General features: G+C 38.5%; 1 protein-coding gene across 1 annotated transcript; it reads left to right on the forward strand.

The window, feature by feature from the left end:
- The first annotated feature begins 7,094 nt into the window (after nt 1–7,094).
- Nucleotides 7,095–12,213, forward strand: LOC149393436 (2,3-bisphosphoglycerate-independent phosphoglycerate mutase-like). The gene is made up of 10 exons (XM_089617074.1): nt 7,095–7,191; nt 7,324–7,492; nt 7,893–8,020; nt 8,249–8,399; nt 9,463–9,666; nt 10,257–10,681; nt 11,051–11,243; nt 11,349–11,444; nt 11,568–11,723; nt 11,817–12,213. Exons 2-10 carry the CDS (start codon nt 7,331–7,333, stop codon nt 11,979–11,981), a joined length of 1,680 nt encoding a protein of 559 aa, XP_089473200.1. The 5' UTR covers nt 7,095–7,191; nt 7,324–7,330; the 3' UTR covers nt 11,982–12,213.
- The last annotated feature ends 7,393 nt before the right edge of the window (nt 12,214–19,606 follow it).

The raw sequence follows: 19,606 nt of genomic DNA on the forward strand, positions 1-19,606 counted from the left end.
GAGCCTGGTGTCTGCGAAGGCTGTGGGATCCGTGACGCTGTCTTTCGAAGACCGTACTTTAAACTTGAATAATGTTTATTTTGTTCCTACCTTTGGGAAGAACTTAATATCAGTTGCTCGTCTTCTTGAGCAAGATTATTGTTTAAAGTTCATTAAGAATAGAATTCGTATTTCGTTTCCTGATAATTCTTTTGTCACTGATGCATGTATGAAGAATGCTCTTTTTTACATTTATCCCACTCAACATTCCCTTTTAGACACCGAAATAGATAATGATCTAATTAGGGAGCCAAAGAGGATCAAACTTTCTGAATCCTCCGATCTAACTAAATCAACATACCTTTGGCACTTAAGACTTGGTCATATCAGTCTAGATAGGATTAAGAGACTTGTGAGGGATGGTCCACTCCAAGCCTTAGCAATAGGTTCACTACCTACTTGTGAATCCTGCATAGAAGGAAAAATGACTAAGTGACCTTTCTCCGATAAGGGTCGAAGAGCCACTGAGTTTCTGGAACGAGTACTTTCTGATGTGTGAGGTCCGCTTGCCAACAGGCACATGGAGGATACGAATACTTCGTTACCTTCACCGATGATTACTCGCGATATGGTTTTGTCTATTTGCTCAAACACAAATCCGAGACCTTTAACGTATTTAAGGTCTTTAGAGCTTTAGTGGAAAAGCAAACTGGCAAAGTGATCAAAACCGTTCGATCCGATCGAGGTGGTGAGTATATGTCTAGAGAGTTCGATGACTTTCTTAAAGAAGAAGGTATCGCTTCTCAGCTTACCGCACCTGGCACGCCTCAACAAAACGGAGTGTCAGAGAGAAGGAACCGAACTATTATGGAGATGGTTAGATCAATGATGAGTTACTCATCACTCCCTCTTTCCTTTTGGGGATATGCCCTCGAAACAGTCGCTTATATTCTGAACCAAGTTCCGTCCAAAACGGTTCCTGGTACTCCTTATGAATGATGGACTGGCCGTAAAGTGAATCTTGGCCGCATCAAAATTTGGGGTTACCCCGCACACGTGCTAAGGCAAAAGATTAGCAAGCTGGCTAGTAGGTCAGAATTGTGTCTGTTTGTTGGATATCCAAAGGAAACAAAAGGTTTCACATTCTATAGTCCCAATGACGATAAGACTTTCGTTAGCACGAATGCTCGTTTCCTTGAGGAGGACTTTATGAAGGATGCAAAACCTAGAAGCAAAATTGTGCTTGAAGAAAAGTTGGGTGAGGAAGCTTCTACCTCATCTGTAAGAACTGTTCTAACCCCAACTGAAACACAACCTAACTCATCAAAATCTCGTCAAGAGTACTTCGACGTAGTGGGAGGGCTACTCAAAAGCCTGACAGGTACATGTCCTATGGAGACTCTCTCGTAGCCGTCTCTGACATGGATGATCCTGTTTCCTATAGCCAAGCGATGATTTGTTCTGAATCAAACCTTTGGCTTGACGCCATGAAAGTTGAGATGCACTCGATGTATGTCAACAAAGTCTGGAAACTTATAGACCTTCCTGAAGGGATTAAACCCGTAGGGTGTAAGTGGATATACAAGAAGAAAAGGGGTCCGGATGGGAACGTCGAGACGTTCAAAGCACGACTTGTGGCGAAGGGTTATACCCAACAAGAAGGGATTGACTATGAAGAAACCTTCTCGCCAGTCGCGATGCTTAAATCCACTAGCATACTCCTATCCATAGCTGCAGCTCTCGACTATGAGATATGGCAAATGGATGTCAAGACAGCCTTCCTAAATGGCAATCTTGACGAGCGCATTTACATGGCTCAACCAGACGGTTTCGTGGAAAAAGGTCAAGATACCAAGGTTTGTGAGTTGCTTAAGTCCATTTATGGACTAAAGCAAGCATCTAGGTCATGGAATATTAGATTTAAGAGATTTGGCTTTGAACAGTCAATAGATGAGCCGTGCGTTTACAAATTTATGCACGAAGGTAAAGTTGCGTTTCTGGTACTGTATGTCGATGATATATTACTCATAGGTAATGATGTGGGTAAGTTATCTGATGTTAAGGTCTGGCTGGCAAAGCAATTCTATATGAAGGATCTAGGAGAAGCCGCGTACATTCTGGGGATCCAAGTCTTTCGAGATAGGAAAAACCGGAAATTGTCGCCCTCTCAAGCATCTTATATTGATAAGGTGATGGATCGCTTCTCGATGCAAGACTCCAAGAAGGGCCAAACACCCTTTAGGCATGGAGTCTCACTCTCTTAGGACCAGTCTCCCAAGACTGCACAAGAGATTGATAATATGAGGAAAATTCCTTACGCCTCTGCCGTAAGAAGCCTCATGTATGCTATGCTTTGCACTAGACCTGACATCTGTTTCGCCGTTGGCGTAGTTAGCCATTTCCAATCCAACCCTGGACCCGAGCACTAGATTGTTGTTAAGCATGTTCTTAAGTATCTTCGAAGAACTAGAAACTTGATGCTTACATACTCAGGTACTGACCTGACTATGACGGGATATACCGACTCCGATTTTCAAGCGGATAAGGATTCCAGGAAATCCACTTCGAGATCTGTGTTCATGCTTAATGGTGGAGCTGTTGTGTGGAGGAGTATTAAGCAATCTTGCATTGCTGACTCCACAATGGAAGCAGAATATGTGGCTGCTTGTGAAGCATCCAAAGAGGTTGTATGGCTTAAAAAATTCCTTAAGTATTTGGAAGTTGTTCCAAACGTCGACGAGCCCATTACCCTTTATTGTGATAATAGTGGGGCTGTCGCTAACTCAAAGGAACCTCGAAGCCATAAGCGCTCTAAGCATATTGAGGGGAAATACCATTTGATTCGAGAGATCGTGCAGCGCAGAGACATGGAAGTGAAGAAGATCTCAACGGTGGACAACCTAGCAGATCCATTCACCAAGGCCCTAGCGAACAAGGTCTTCGACCAACATCGAGAGGGATTAGGCATGAAGGACTACACACATCTTCTTTGAGTTAAGTGGGAGTTTGTTGTCAATGGTGCCCACAAGAAGAGTTGTAGTCTTTACATTGTACATTTGATGTAATAAAGTCTCATGAAGACTCTTGCTTGTACTTGCTTATTCATTAATAAAAAGTTGAAACGTTCATTCATTCCTCCTTGTCTGTTTGAAGCTGTATGATAAAACATTAGTCTTTAGTCCATAAACAAACTAAACAACTTACTAAGAGACAAATGTAGATTTGCATGAACAAACTCTTCGTGGTTTGCTTAAAACGATATATTCGCAATCTAAGGGTCAAAGGACTATTGACCTCAGTATGATTGTTAGGAGAATCTATGATGTCTGGTTATGGGGTATTGAGAGTTGGAGACTATATAGTTCTTCTAGGTATCTTCCGAAGGTACTGAATTGACCAGTGCACTTCTAGAGACAAGATAAGAACAAACCATTTAACCTCTTATGTCTCGAAGTCACTATGTATGAATTGCATCGTGCTTACCTTAATCCTGAAATGAGACATGCCATTTCACACCTTACGTATTCTCATTTGAGAAAGTCAGAGTTCGGAATCACTATGTAATTCCGAACAAGGCCTATTGGTGAAATACTAAGTTGTGAGAATGTCATGAGTAACTTTGTGAAGTTCTCATAGATATGGAATTCATGTACAAGATTGCTGAAATGCAATGTATATCACCTCATGCTTTGTTCCTTGGAATGCGAATAAATGAACTGGCTAGTGTCCAAATAGAGTCTTGACTCTTTTGGATGAAACAATGTGACTTGTTAGCTCCTTGTCAATACATTGTTTCTAACTTATTCACATTGTTTCTAACTTGTTAGCTCCTCGTCAATACATTGTTAGCTCCTCGTCAATACAATGTGATTTTGGCTTTTTTGGATTCTCAATCTATTTCTTGTTTTTGGGCGCCTCGGATTTGTAATGAGGCTGCAAATTGTATTGCTAAAACTCGACTTAATCGGCTAGATGGCGACTTGTGGTGTTTGATAAGCCCCGCGTGGCTTGAGGAATGTATTCAGAAGGATATTCTATCCTCTTCTTTGGTTTAATGAGATCAGTTCTTTTCCCTCAAAAAACAAAAATTATGATTTCTAAGTTTCTTAACGGATTCCACACACCATCACGAGAATAATCTAATATTCTAATGTAAACTAGGAAAATGACATCGTCATGATCGAGATCGTTTAGACTTTAGACTACAATTAATAGAATTCAAATGAAAATTCAAAGACTTACAACAATAATTGTAACAATAAATTATGGATTATCTGTCTTTGAGAGGTAACCCTTACGACGAACATGTTATGGTTCTGCTTTTGAATTTTTTTTTATGATTGTGATAACGCCAGTAAAAAATAATTTATCTTATTCGAGATGCATACATAAATACTTAATGGAACTGAAATCACACTGATCATAATTTTGGCGGTAAAAAATCGAATTGCTAAAATATAAAACAACAAGAGAAAAATAAATCTCTTTAATAGAGACAGACATGTTCATAGTGATAGGGACGTAGACAAATGTGTGCTATGAATGACGACTGCGAAGCGCAAAGAATATCCTATTGGCGATAAATTTGGCCAAAAATCAATTAACACATAGAGAATAAAAATTCATCTCCTGATCAGGTCGAGAACCTTTAAACCGAAAATCAAAGTCTCATTAACCCAAAAAGATGGAGAGCAGAAGATTTAAAACCCTAATTTTTTATTGATTTTTATTTATTTATATATAAACACATATTTTAACGTATTTGTGGTGCCAAACATGTCCTGATTAAGTGACAACTGATAAGATAATCAGAATCAAGACGGATGAAATATTCTTTTCTTTTTCTATCATTTTCATCTCTAATAAACTACTTTTTAGTCAACTAGTTTTTCCTAATTGTGTCTGCAATCAATGACTTCAAATATCATTAGAAAGCTTTATATATATTAAAAAAAAATCATTAGAAATCATACATGATATAATTGCATATTAACACTGTAAGTCTATAATCATATACAACATAAATACCACAATAATATAATACACGTTGTCTGGAGATTTTAAATCAAAATAATTTGAATATCTTTATTTTATATTATATAAATATTGTCGTAATTATTTTTTAAATTCCAGATTTTTTTAATTGGAATTTCGAATTTTCACTAGGATTATCAAAATTTAAAACCTGATTTGTTTGGTGGACTTGGGAATGGTAACTGATAAGTAGAAGAGTAAGTAGGGGATTTGGAAAATATCCCGGAATATGCCTTTGCTCAACTAATTTTATTCCAATCAAACTTGTATATAATTTTTCAACCTCCTTGCCATAAAATACCATTTTAGTGTTGAAGTTCAATTATTTATATATAAAAAAAAAAATATAAAAAACTTGAGAAGGAAAACGTCACATGGAGCAGTACGCTCACGAGCCAAGGTACATGACAGAAATCTGCGTTAGTTGACCAATAATAAACATTTGTCTTTTTAATATAATGGCCATTTTCAATATGGTTCACGTCATGTTAATCTTTTAAAATAGTAAAATTATACTAATGAGTATTTGATTTTTATATATTGTATTATAATTTTCATGTAGTTTCCAAATTATAGTGTAAAGTAGATCAATATTTCAAATAGTTATTCTGAAACACAGCATTTTGATTTGAGCTCAATCTAAAAAGTGAAACTTAGGTTGGCAAAATAAATAGATATTGGATTTTAGATTCTATAATAATATAAGACCTATTCTACATTGGAAAAATATTTTTGTATCGCGATAGAATAAAATGGTCACATGAGTGAGATATGATATAGATTAAACTATAATAAATGAGATTTGTTTTTTTTTTTTTACAATTTTATTAAACCAATTTGTAAATAAACATGTGTCTAATTTAGTTAATGTTAGTTCAAATTTCACTAATGTAAATGTTTTCATTGTGATGTTTAAAGAGTATCTTTGTGATTTCTTCAATATTCAATGTTTAGATTGTGGACTTATACTATAAGATATGACTAATAAAAATGTTTATTTTTTAATAAATTTGTAAATAAAGACACTAATATAAAATTTCACTCAAGAGCAATATTTGACAAAGAGTCAAAAGAAACGGTTCGATCAACTTATTTTTATTTCTCGAATCGAGAGATGCTTTAAATTTCAAAAAGTCCGAAATCGACCAATTTCACTTGAAATTTGTCATTTTCAGGGAATCCAGTTGAGTCACTCCTTCATCTAGTTCATTCAAGCTCAACATAGATAACATAGATGCTACAAATGATATGATATGACTAATGAAATATTCTTTTAACCAATTTGTAAATAAATAAAATAAAATAACGAAAATCACTCAAGAACAATAATAAAAATGATTCTAAAGTTAAAAAAGCGCGAAATCAATACATACCACCCAAAATTCATCATTGTCAATAAGGTGAGTTCCTCATTGTCAAATACGTTCCAGTTCAACATCTCCAATGACAAATGTCGTTTGACTTTGGTATAATCTGCAATTTTCAAGAGTGATGTCGCGAGAGTGTACATAAATTTTTGTGATACGCCAGTCGATTTTTCTACCACAATTTTTTTGCGTTATGCGAATATTTGATCTTTGTCAAAACCCAAAACGTTCCATTAGAGATGATAGAGGCAGACTACTCGACGATTGTTGCACCAATAAAAAATATGGGGTCATTTTCCCTTGTAAACTCAATTATTTCACATATTCATAGTGTTTTATTTGAGTTTGGTGGTGGTATTTGTGTCTACGCTCACTAGTAAACTAACTCGGAAATCAATTTTCTTTTATAATGTTTGTTGGATTCTTTTATAATACCCTTTCATATTTTCCCTAAAACAAAATCGCTATAAACGGTGAATATATATATATTTTTTTTTTGAAGGCTAAACGGTGAATATTCTTAAGTGGGTTGGTCATCACGCCGTGGACAGTAGTCACAGTACACTATGTACCCTAGCCACTCAAAATCAACGGCTAGAGATCAATCTAATCTCATCCGTCGGAAACTCCGAGAACTGATTTACTTTTCTGAGTTCGTTATTTTTTATTTTTTATTTTTACTTTTCTGAGTCTATAAAATCTCTCGAGGTAGTTGGAAATACTCACACTCTCTGTTCGTATAGCTCACTTTTCGTTATTTTGGATTCATTTAAAAAAGGCATTTTCAATTTCTCTCTCACTAAAATACGTGGTTTGTTCTTATTGGCTGTTGATTATTTCTTAGTTTTGTTAATCTGCGAGATTTGGTTCGTGTTAATCGGAGATTTACGGGATTGATTTAGGGTTTTGTGGTTGGATTCTGGGGTTTTGTTTGTATATGCAGGGAAAATATGGGAAGCACAGATTTGTCGTGGAAATTGGCGGATCACCCGAAGCTGCCAAAGGGAAAGACGATCGCTTTGGTTGTTTTGGATGGCTGGGGTGAAGCCAGTCCCGATCAATACAACTGTATCCATGTCGCTGAAACTCCCACCATGGATTCTCTCAAGAATGTAATTTTGTTTTTTTTGCGTCTGTTTGGAGTTATTGATTGATCCATTAGATTCTTACTTCTAGAGATTGATAGGTTTCGGATATTTGATCATTTTTCCGTTGATCTATGCATGTGCTCTGGTTTAGTGTGTGTGTGTGTTTCGTTTAAATGGATTTGAGCTAAATGGTTGCTTTGCTGTGAAATATGCATGTATAAAATTTAAGCCACCTTTATTATATTCCTCACCGCTAATAAAACTGATTTCTTAACATCCTTTTTTTTTTCTTTTTGGCTTTCTGATGTAGCGTTTATTCTTTCTTGGTCATTTTTTTTGGGAATAAAACCTATGTAAAAGCGGATTTGATTCAGAGGCTGATAATAATATCTGATATGACATGGAATGGCTGTGATTTGAACAGGGTGCTCCGGATAAGTGGAGGCTAGTGAGGGCTCATGGTAAAGCTGTTGGGCTTCCGACTGAAGATGACATGGGTAACAGTGAAGTTGGTCACAACGCTCTCGGAGCTGGACGTATTTTTGCTCAGGGGTGGGTTTTCTTGGATCTTTTAATTAGCTTATGTATTGGGTAATTTGGGTTGTAAGAGAAAACTGGATATTTTGAAAACTTAGTAGTCTATCTTCGTTTTTTTTTTTTTTTTTTTTTTTTTTTTTTTTTTTTTTTTTCAATTATATATCATTGTAGATGGCCGTTTCTTTCTTCGTGGCATCTCAAATGTGCTTGAAATAATGCTGACCTTTCTAACACCATGTTTAGGGCTAAGCTTGTCGACCTTGCTCTTGCCTCTGGAAAGATTTTTGAAGGAGAAGGTTTCAGTTACATCAAAGAATGTTTCGACACAAACACATTGCATCTTGTTGGGTTGTTGAGTGACGGTGGAGTTCACTCAAGGCTCGACCAAGTCCAGGTAGGTCTGCTAGTAGCAACGCTGGAAGCTATATATTTTGTTTTATAAGCGTTTTACCTTGTATATTGATTAGGGCTGTACAAAACCGAACCGAAAATCGGATAAAACCGATATCCAAACCGAACCGAAACCGAAATTTGGAGCCACGTCAGCTAATCGAAATTCGGATTCGGATAACCGATCCGGTTTACAAAACTGGACCGGATATCGGATTTGATTTTGGGAAAATCTGGATATCGGTTATTTAACCGATTTTTTTAATTAAAAATAAATATATATTAAAAAAAAAACTTGATCCTGTTGTATTGCGAGAATACATGGATGAAGTGGAAGCACTAAATGATTCTAAGCAAGTTGTTTCGGGTAAGATAATTAATTTGATATTTTATTTGACATATTCATTTGTTGTTTGTTTATTAAAACAAATTTATTTTAAATTTATGTTATTATTATTAAAATATGATGGTCAAGTTGTCATAGAAGAACAAACTTCTCATATATCAACTCCTACTGTTACTACAACTTGATTATGCGATCTATAAAGGTAACATACAAATTCAATTGTTGTATGATTTATTATGATCATTAGGGTTGTAATTTTAATTTTATATTATGATATTTACATGTGCATGTAGTTGGAGGCGAGTGTACTTTTGAATTTTATTTTTTTTACTCAGTTTTAGATTATGTATTGTCATTTTGGAGCTTTATAAGAGTCGTTTGTACTCGTTTTTTGAATTTTTACAAACCGGATTTGGATTTTAGAAACTGGATATCTATTTTATAAAACTGGATATTAAACTGGATCTGAAATTTTACAAACTGGATAACCGAATTTTAAAAATTGGATACCGGACTGGATACTGGATTTAAGAAACCGGATAACCGAATATTCGGATAACCGAATTTCGGTTTTAGACTAAATTAGATCGGATACTGGACCGAGTTTTTAAAAACCGAAAATTCGGATTCGGATACTAAAAATGTCAAAAACCGAACCGAACCGATCCAGTTTCACCCCTAATATTGATTGTGACTTGTTATTTATTATCATTTGTTATAGTTATTGGTTAAAGGAGCTAGTGAGAGGGGTGCTAAGAGAATCCGCGTTCACATTCTTACCGATGGCCGTGATGTCTTGGACGGCTCGAGTGTGGGATTTGTTGAAACTCTCGATAATGATCTCGTTAAGTTGAGAGAGAAGGGCATCGATGCGCAGATTGCCTCCGGAGGTGGTCGCATGTATGTCACTATGGATCGTTATGAGGTATGAAATTATGTTCAGTGTTTTTTTGGGATGTAGTAATCCAACTGTATTCAGTATGTTTATCCAAATGTATCATATTGAAGGGAATCATATTAATATATTGAGATGATCAATAATATATTAATATAGTGGAAAGTTAATTTATAGTAAAAAAAAAAAGTCAAATTAAATTTGTTTGAATAAAGTTATTAAGATCATCCTGATTACTAGACGGTTGTAATCTGAATAACACATTTTGTAACTTTTATTTTAAGGTAATCCTAATACCTTGTTATTCATGTTCATGAGAATTACTTAACATTATAACATTATGCCAAACTAGGTAATCAATAGAATCTCTCACATTTCTACAGACGGGGCAGTTGAGATATAAACAATAAAGTTTTTTTTTTTTTTTTTTTTTTTTACCCTTAGAAGACTATGTTAGTTAAATGTGCAAATAAATATGAAAATGAGCTGCAAATATACAGTCCTAGTTTTTTTTTTTTTTTTTCAAGCATTAACTTCCTGAGAGCTCCTCTCAGGGTATGCTTTTCCCAATACTATTGTTTCTCAGTTGAATTACTTTAATAGTGACGATTATTTTGCAGAACGATTGGGACGTTGTGAAAAGAGGATGGGATGCCCAAGTTCTCGGTGAAGCCCCTTACAAATTCAAGAATGCCGTTGAAGCCGTCAAGACTCTGAGAGCCGAGACCAAGGCCAATGACCAGTACCTTCCCCCGTTTGTCATCGTCGACGAGAACGACAAGGCTGTGGGACCCATCGTGGACGGTGATGCTGTCGTCACATTCAACTTCCGAGCCGATCGGATGGTCATGATTGCAAAGGCGCTCGAATACGAAGATTTTGACAAGTTTGACCGAGTTAGAGTCCCGAAGATCCGTTACGCCGGCATGCTCCAATATGATGGTGAGCTGAAGCTCCCAAACCACTACCTTGTTTCTCCTCCGGAGATTGACAGAACTTCTGGTGAATATCTTGTGAAAAACGGTGTCAGCACCTTTGCTTGCAGGTTTGTGATTTCGAATGTTATAGCTTATATAAGCTCACTGATATTAACATGATGATAAATACAAGATAATTAGGTTTTCAAGATACCTGTAAATCCCCCAAGTAGCTATGCCTTACGCCGAATTAATTCCTTGTTAAAATAATTCCTAACATTCAGGTGTTCCAGGGAATACCAGTTCTTTTAGGGAATTGATAAAAGTTATGTGCGAATATCTCGACATGCACGTTTAGATTTTTCAATCAATTTTTTTTAATGGAAGAAACCCAACTCTTTCTCGGCTTGTTTGTTCTGAACTTGTAGGAGGTTTTAAATTTTTTTATATGTTTATAAATGTTATGACATGTGCTTTATGTTTTCATTTTTGTGCAGTGAGACTGTGAAGTTTGGTCATGTTACCTTTTTCTGGAACGGAAACCGCTCCGGATACTTCGACTCTTCGTTGGAAGAGTACGTCGAAGTCCCGAGTGACAGTGGAATCACATTCAATGTCAAGCCCAAAATGAAGGCCGTCGAGATCGCCGAGAAGGCGAGAGACGCCATTCTCAGCGGAAAATTCCTCCAGGTAACAATTATATGTCTCTCTATTCAACATAATATTTTTAATTCATTGTTACAGAAATCTCATTCTGTCTCTGTTATTGAACTTTCCAATGCCTGTGTTTTTTAGGTTCGTGTCAACTTGCCGAACAGTGACATGGTGGGACACACTGGTGATATTGAAGCCACCGTTGTGGCCTGCAAAGCTGCCGATGAGGCCGTCAAGGTAAAATATTTAAGAGACTTTTTTTAGGAACGAAGACTGAATTTTTGGACATCAAAGCCTAGCAAGTAAAACCCATTAAGGTTTTGATGAGCAATACTAATTCTGTGGCTCGGTGACATACAGATTATTCTTGATGCGATCGAGCAAGTCGGTGGAATCTACGTTGTGACCGCTGACCACGGAAATGCGGAAGACATGGTTAAGAGAAACAAGTCGGGAAAACCCCAGCTCGACAAGAATGGAAGCATTCAAGTCCTCACCTCTCACACTCTTCAACCGGTAAGCCCATCTTGATAAAGGTCAAGTCAGGTTCTAGGTTGAGTTATGGAATTGTCTGTAGTATTTGATTTGCGCTATATTCTTTTCATTTAGGTACCTGTTGCGATTGGAGGCCCAGGACTGAGCGCCGGTGTCCGGTTCCGCAACGACGTTCCCGAGGGCGGACTCGCCAACGTGGCCGCGACTGTGATGAACCTTCACGGATTCCAGGCGCCGAGCGACTATGAGACGACTCTCATCGAAGTCGTCGATAACTAAGAGGCCGCCAAACGAAAAATTGACTTTTCTTTTTTAGAAGAATAATTATTTATTTAAATTTTGATCCAATTCAAGGCTGTGGTATGCTACCTTGTGGAATAAGTTACACAAACTTTTGTATTTTCTTTTTCATTGCCGCTATGATATTATTTATGTGGCTATGAGGCGAGAGGATTTTACAATATATGTCTTGTTTGATTATTTATTTAAACTTTTACTTCTAGTTTCAAAATCACTCTGTTTCTTAGGTTGGTCAAGTGTTTTTTTTTTTTTATCAATGGTTGGTCAAGTACTTCTAAAGTCTTTGCTTTAAGGTTGGTTTGAAGTTGAATTAAAAGATCGATAATACCGGTATCGAAGTTATATTTTGCTGATATATCGAGTATCGACAGATCTTTTGTAACAATTTCAATATGGATACCGATTACCGATGATATATCGACAATATATATTATTTATATAATAATTATATTATATATATACTTATATTTATAAATATATTTAATAAATGAATATATAACATTTATTTGAATTCTAAACCACATGATTTGAACTTGAAGCAAGGAAATGCAAAAATAAAAATAAAAATATTTTTAGTGTTAGTAGCTAACATATAGAGTCTCACATAATTGTGAAACTAAAAAATTGAAAGAAATCACTCTATATAAACCTACGTGCTACTATAGATTTTCAGAAGCAACAATAGGCATTCGTCAGTCGAAGAACTCAAGTTTGAATTTTGGGCTTGTTTGGGCTCATAAAAATCGGTATTTGAGAAATAATATTGCTATTTTTGGCTGTTATAGTCATTTTTCCATTAAAAAGTTTTTGAGAAATAAATTCGATATTTAGACTGTTATAGTCATTTTTATACTAATTCTCCCATTTTTTTTTCTTGATATCGACGATATACCGTGTATTTTGAACCTTGAGTTGAACGGCTTTCAAAGGAGGTTAAGCAACTGCTTATCTTCAATGGAACTATTAAAATTCATAATTTACGTAATCTATACCTAAAACTGAACTATTATCTCTTTATTTGAGAAAAATAATTATCTAAAAACAATTTTTCACTTCTCTATCTTTCTAACTCTCGGTTCTCACTCCACTATCATCGAGACACTAACGATATTCTAATGATCTCTGATGATCTCTAATGATTTCGAGATGATCTTCGACAAAATAAATATAAAAAACTCAATCTTTTCACTACTCTTTCATGGATGAAAATATTGAATTTCATCGCAAATAATTGGACACCATCACGAATAGAGCGACTTCTTTGTCAACAACGACTATAAAAGGAGTCATTGTCGCCTTTAATTCCAACGACTTATTTTTGTGATGGTTTGCAATGATTTTCGATGGATTGCGATGGTTTGCATTGACCACTAATGATTTAAAGGGTTTATATAGTTTTGGTCAATAATGACTCGAAAAGGAGTCGTCGTTGCTATTGATTTAAATGATTTCATATTCTTTGCAATTTGTTACGATGGTTGGCGATGAGCATCAATGGTTTCAACGATATTTTGTCCGATAATGGATAAAAAGTCCAAACAGATATAATGTAAATAACAAGTACAATTTTGATATTTTGCTAACTTTTAGGTCTAGAATACGAAAATTTCCTTTTAGACTAAGGTTTTAGTTCCACTCAAGCATTAAAAATTATTCTAAAATAGTGTTTTGAGGCGTTAATGAGTAGTTTTGCATGATGCTATTTTATTTTTATATTTATATTTTTGTCCTTTAAGAGTTTTTAAATCACATAATTAACCATAAAAATATTTTAATGTTTGCCCCAAAAAAATATTATAACTTGTCTAAAATTATTTCTTAAATTAATATTTTGATCACATAATTATAACTTGCTTGATTTTATATGTAAATTATAGAAGACCAACTCCAGTTGACCGTGGTTAAAGGCCAAGCTTTTATTGCTTTTATCGAGCATATACCTAGACTTCCATGCTAGACGATTCCGAGCTCCTGAGCAAGATTCTTATACGGTACCGTATTAGCTCCAACGCTATTCTATCAAAGAAATCATCATCAAACGAAGGAATGTTGTTCGAAAGCTTTTGATGTCAAAGAATACATAACAACATAGTCCAATTGAGAAATATGTAAACATAAGAAGCCTATGGAGATTATGGTGTGGTCAACATTCTAAGACTTCTCAAAATCAAGCACGCTTCAAGATATTGATAATTTTGATTATTTTACATATTGACATCCACATTGCTTAGGTTTCACTATATTGTTGTTTAATAAAATGTACAAAGTTTGAATTATGCCATAATGAATGATGTCAAACTTTTTTAAAATCTAAATATTATTTCAACAAATATATAGGGGAAATGCTGCCAAATTTTTTCTTTAATTTTTTTTTTGAAAATCAAATGGGCCGCCTAAAACCCCCACCGCCCCCTATCTAGGTGCGACGATGGGGGAAAGCGCACCCCTTTCCTCATTAGAACCGGCCTCAGCCAACAATCTCTCCCGCACAAGGGGCGGGAGTTCCCTTTCCTTACAAAACCCAGAGAAGTCTGCAACTTTAGCCCATTGACAAAGATCATGAGCCAAGTAATTAGCAGTTCTTGGAGTCCAGGCAAACTTAATAGCAACAAAGAAACTAGCAGCGTTAATAATCAGCTCGTAAAGGGGGGTAAGAGACCAAAAAGGACAAGTCTTCTCAGCGTTGAGAGCGTCCATTAGTGCCTTGTTATCTCCTCCTAGGATAATACGGTGCTGGTTCCTGAACCTCGCGAGTTGCAGCCCCAGGAGCAGCGAGACCATTTCAGCTTCAGTAGCCGAGTCAGCTGTAGTGGTACCCGCCCATATCCATTTTTGTTCTCCTGTGAATCCTCTAGCAATCACTCCGGCCGTCGCTCTTCCATCTTTGAAACCCGCATCACAATTGATCTTGCACCAGCCCTCTTCCGATTTTTGCCACGCCACCTCTCTATTATTGACAGGAATCCTAGACTTAATAACTTCACTTTTCCAGATCTTCTCATATTCAGCGACTTTATTGGAAATCTTTTCCACGACTTTATGAACGTTGCTAGTTCCGCCATTGAAGAGCCTCTCGTTTCACTGAAACCATAGTTCCTCAAGGATAGTAGCAGCCAAGCGAAGATAACTGTCCCTTTCACCTTCCGTGAGGTTGAGATCTTGGTTAGCTTTCAAGATCTCCATCAAGTAGTTCTTGCCATGCTCCGGGTCGCGCTGTTCCCATCTTTTATCGAAGGCAGCTCCGAACCAAACACATTTAGCAAATTGGCAATGGAAGAAAGCATGGGAAACAGTTTCCACACTGTCAGCGCACACAAGGCAGTTCGCGTCAATCTCCGGAGCAACGCGACTGAGTCTCTCCCTAGTTAAAAAGCTATTGTGCCCCAACTTCCAGAGAATTAATTTGTGGCGTTCATGAGCACGAGCACTCCAAATTTCCTTCCAGCAAGTCTCTTTCGGATTGAAGGTCGCTCTCGAGGCTTGCCAGTAAGCCGACTTGGTACTGAACTTACCATTCTCGCTCGCGGTCCAGACCAGAGTATCCTCTTTTGGCTGGGGGCGGGGCTTGATTTTTTCCACAAATTCGGTAATCTCAGCACCAAACACCTCACGAACTTTTTGGGAATCCCAGGCACAGGTGCCCTGGATGAAAAGATCAGCCACCGGGTAGTTGTTACTCGTCATTCCAAGATTTCGAATCGGCTCACCCTTATCATGAATCCAGTTATCCTTTGTCATAAGGACTTGGCTGCCACTCCCTATCACAAATAAAGAGTTATCCGCGATAAGTTTTCTTGAAGAGGCAATATCTCTCCATCCACTAGACGCTCCCGAAGTAATCTTCGTGTGCATAAAAGGGGTAGTCGCGCAGTACTTATCTTGGAGCACTTTCACCCACATGGACTTATCCTTCGCAGCAACTCCCCACCCGAGTTTTGCGATCAAAGCCATATTAATATCTTCAAATTTTCGAATCCCAAGACCTCCATGGCTTTTGGGTTGGCAGATTGTGTCCCATTTCACCAAAGCCAGGAACTTTTCCTGTTGACCAGCTCCAATCCAAAAGAATTTCCTTGTGGCAGCGTCCAGGGCCCGGCAAATTTTTTTTGGGATACGAAACGAAGCCATGGAGTAGGCAGTGATATTTTGGACCACTGATTTAACGAGAGTGGTGCGACCCGCTTGAGAGATGGTCTTGGCCATCTAGCCCTCAAGTCTATTAAAGACCCTTTTCTTCAGATCTCGGAAATTCTCCGACCGATTCCTGTCAATAAACAATGGGTTGCCAAGATAAGTCATATCCAGCGGGCAAGGAGGCATACCGAGGGTATTGCCGAGGCTTCCTTTAATCTCCATCAAGCAATTCTTTGAGAAAATGAGCCCAAATTTTTGCACGTTAATCTTTTGGCCAGACCATGCTTGATATTTCTCCAAGCAACCTAGGACTCTTTGAACCTCTTCGTGGTCGGCATTACAGAAAATGACCGTATCATCTGCGAACATAAGATGCGATATGCTAGGGACGTTCCTTCCAATCTCGACACCATGGATATTGCCCCTTGCGTCTTCGCGAATAAGGAGACGGCTTAGCACTTCCGAGGCTATAATAAAAAGATAGGGGGAGAGGGGATCACCTTGTCTAATTCCCCTCGTAGGCTTCATCAGATTGAGGGGGCTGCCATTGAGCAGTATGGAGTAGGAGGCCGTAGAAATGCATTGCTCGATCAAACCACGCATTTTGGCCGACATACCAAAGCATTTTAGCACTACGAGGATGAAGTTCCACTCGAGTCTATCGTACGCCTTTCTCATATCAATTTTGACTCCCATTAAACCTACTTTCTTTTTCTTCTTCTTCATTTTGTAGATAATCTCGCGAGCTAAGATTGTGTTTTCCGCGATCCATCGGCCCGGGACAAAGGCCGATTGGAAAGGGGAAATCATCTTGTCGAGATACCTTCGGAGCCTAGCCGTGATGATTTTTGTGATCACTTTGAAACTAAAATTACATAAGCTAATAGGGCGTAGCTTATCAAAGGTTTCAGCCTCGCTGGTCTTCGGGATGAGGACGATGTGGGCGTGATTAAGAATTTTTTAAAGTTTCCCGTTCCGGAAGAATTCTTTCACCATCTCCATCAAATCATTGCCCACTATGCTCCACCATTTCTTATAAAAAAATTCCTTGAAATCCATCAGGTCCCGGGGCCATCAAATTAGGCATCGCCCAAACAGTGCTCTTTATCTCCGTATCCGTGGGGATAGCTTCCAAAAACTTATTATCATGATCTTCAAGAACCGGATTTATGAGGTTTTCCAAGTCCTCCGGGAAACTAGCGCTGGACGTGGTGAAGAGGTCTCCGAACTTACCTTGAAGGTAATCCCCAATCTTGAGTCTCGAGGTAATCTAGTTTCCGTCGTCATCTCTGAGCCCACCAATGTAGTTGCGTTTCCTACGAATTAGCATGGAGGTGTGGAAGAATTTTGAATTTTTGTCTCCATCCTTCAGCCACAACTCCCTAGATTTCTGGCGCCAAACCCTTCCTACTTTGGCCTCAAGAATTTTTAATTCCTCGGCAATCTGATTTCACTGTCCACGATCCATCCCTTTGTGGGATTTTTTTGAAGCTCAAGCAAACTTTTTTCGCACTCCTTTATTCTGTGGAGGGTCCCATTCCACCGCGTGCTCTGCCATTTTCTTAGGTGGCGCTTAGTCAGAGAGATCTTCGAATGGAAACAGTAGCTTCTATTACCAGTAAACGCAACGTTCCAAGCCTTTTCCACTGTTTCTTTACACTGCTCCTCGTCAATCCAGGCTTCAAAGAAACGAAACGGTTTCGGTCCTCGTTCATCCCGCATAGAAAGGTCCATGACGAGAGGCGCGTGGTCAGAGTCTTTGATGGGAAGGGCTTTCACCCCGGTGTAGGCAAAGCGCTGGAGCCACTCCACGCTGACAATCATGCGATCAATCCTCTCCATAATTCTGCTCCCGTGGCTTTGACCATTAGACCACGTGAAACGTCCTCCTTGAGGCTCCAGATCAATTCCTCCCGAGTCGAGAACGAAGTCCCGAAGAAACCGACAAGCCCCCCAGGTCACTCTTCGCCCTCCACTCTTTTCAGAATCAGACAACAGGACGTTCAGATCCCCTATAAGGGCCCAGGGCCTTCCCGATCCAAGGAGCTCTTCACTAAGCCTCGGCCAAAAGGCTTGTTTCCCACTATGGGTCGTAGGACCATAGATGCCGAACAAATTCCAGTCTTTATCCCGATTTTGACCTCTAATGATGGCCCAGATCATGTTATTGGTCGCCTTCCAAATATCCAAGTCGATACCTCTCCTCCACATAATGCAAAGACCACCCGCCGTACCCTTAGCAGCCACTGCGTAGCAGCCCCAAAAACCCACACGCTCCCGAATTTTGTACATTCTTCCTTCTTGAACTTTAGTTTCACTAAGTACTACGATATCTGGATTTTCCTTCCGGATTAAGCTCCAAAGAGCCTCCACCGCCGGGTCTTCGTTGAGCCCGCGGAAATTCCAGGAAAGGATCACTAACATGGACGAGGTAGGGGGTTGTTAAGGCCCGCCTCCTCGGCCATCGTTAGTGAGGAATCGTGTGAGATTATCGCCTGGCTAGCTTCCTCGTTCCTAGTCGGCGCATCTTTTAGCTGAGTTTTCCCTTTTGCCGTGTGCTTCCTCGGCTTGACAAAACGTCTGGCTGGAATCCTCTTCGTCTCCTTATTCCCAGTTCCCTGAGAGAAAACAAGTTGGAGATTTTTTGCCAGTTTCGCGATAGAGTCTTGTTTCTCGTTATCATGCTTCTCTTCGTCCGTTCCTTTCTCAGCGGTTTTTTTCCGTTTCCCAGAGTCCTCATTATCTTCGAGTTTCCTTTTGATTGTTGCCTCATACTCTTTTTCAATCCTCTCAATGAATTCCACCGATGGGCTTTTAGTTAAAAGCTTGGGCTGCTGGCTCTCTCCTTGGGCTGGACTCTTTTCATCAAGTCTAGGGGCCAAGTCCTTATTTGGGTTTGTTATCAGGCCCACTTTATCCCTCACGTCCATAGTAGACATTCTTTTTTCTGGGATAGTATATTTCCCTTCTTTTGGAAACTGGTCCCCACACCCATCCATCTCAGCAAAAGTACTGGTAAACTTGTGGCGTTGTCCATCTGCGTCCTTTCTGTTGCTGACATTCTCTGACGCTTTTAGTAGCACAATAGAATTTCGTCCTTCTGCTAGACTATTACCGTTAGCCCCCTTCTCCTTCTCCGACGAGCCAGACTTCCAGGGGTTAATGGCTGATGCCTTAACCTTTTCCGAGCTTGCAACTTCCAGTCCATCCAATTTCTGGATTATCTGGTTATGTGGCATTGGCAACATCACTTCTTCCTCCGTCAGTCTTCCAACTAGGTCCTCCATCTCCCATAAACAAGACCTGACAGAAGATTCCGAGTACACCCAATTCCCATACATAATCACCATCGGAGAATGTTTAGAACGCACGTACCTCCAGCTATTTCTTCCACACTCTTCATGTTCGTGGCCGAGCATCCCACATTTGAAGCAAAAACGACCCAATTTCTTGAACTTAAACTGGATCTA

The sequence above is a fragment of the Urtica dioica genome, chromosome 6 (genome assembly GCF_054948205.1).
Source record: "Urtica dioica subsp. dioica isolate 48M chromosome 6, U.dioica_male_clone48M_v1_H2, whole genome shotgun sequence".
Classification (NCBI taxonomy): Eukaryota; Viridiplantae; Streptophyta; class Magnoliopsida; order Rosales; family Urticaceae; genus Urtica; species Urtica dioica.

Coding starts and splice junctions, on each gene's coding strand:
- LOC149393436 (XM_089617074.1), top strand. CDS start 7,331: ATGGGAAGCACAGATTTGTCGTGGAAATTGGCGGATCACCCGAAGCTG. Junction 8,021..8,248: donor GGACGTATTTTTGCTCAGGG/GTGGGTTTTCTT, acceptor CACCATGTTTAG/GGCTAAGCTTGTCGACCTTG. Junction 11,244..11,348: donor TCAGCGGAAAATTCCTCCAG/GTAACAATTATA, acceptor TGTGTTTTTTAG/GTTCGTGTCAACTTGCCGAA.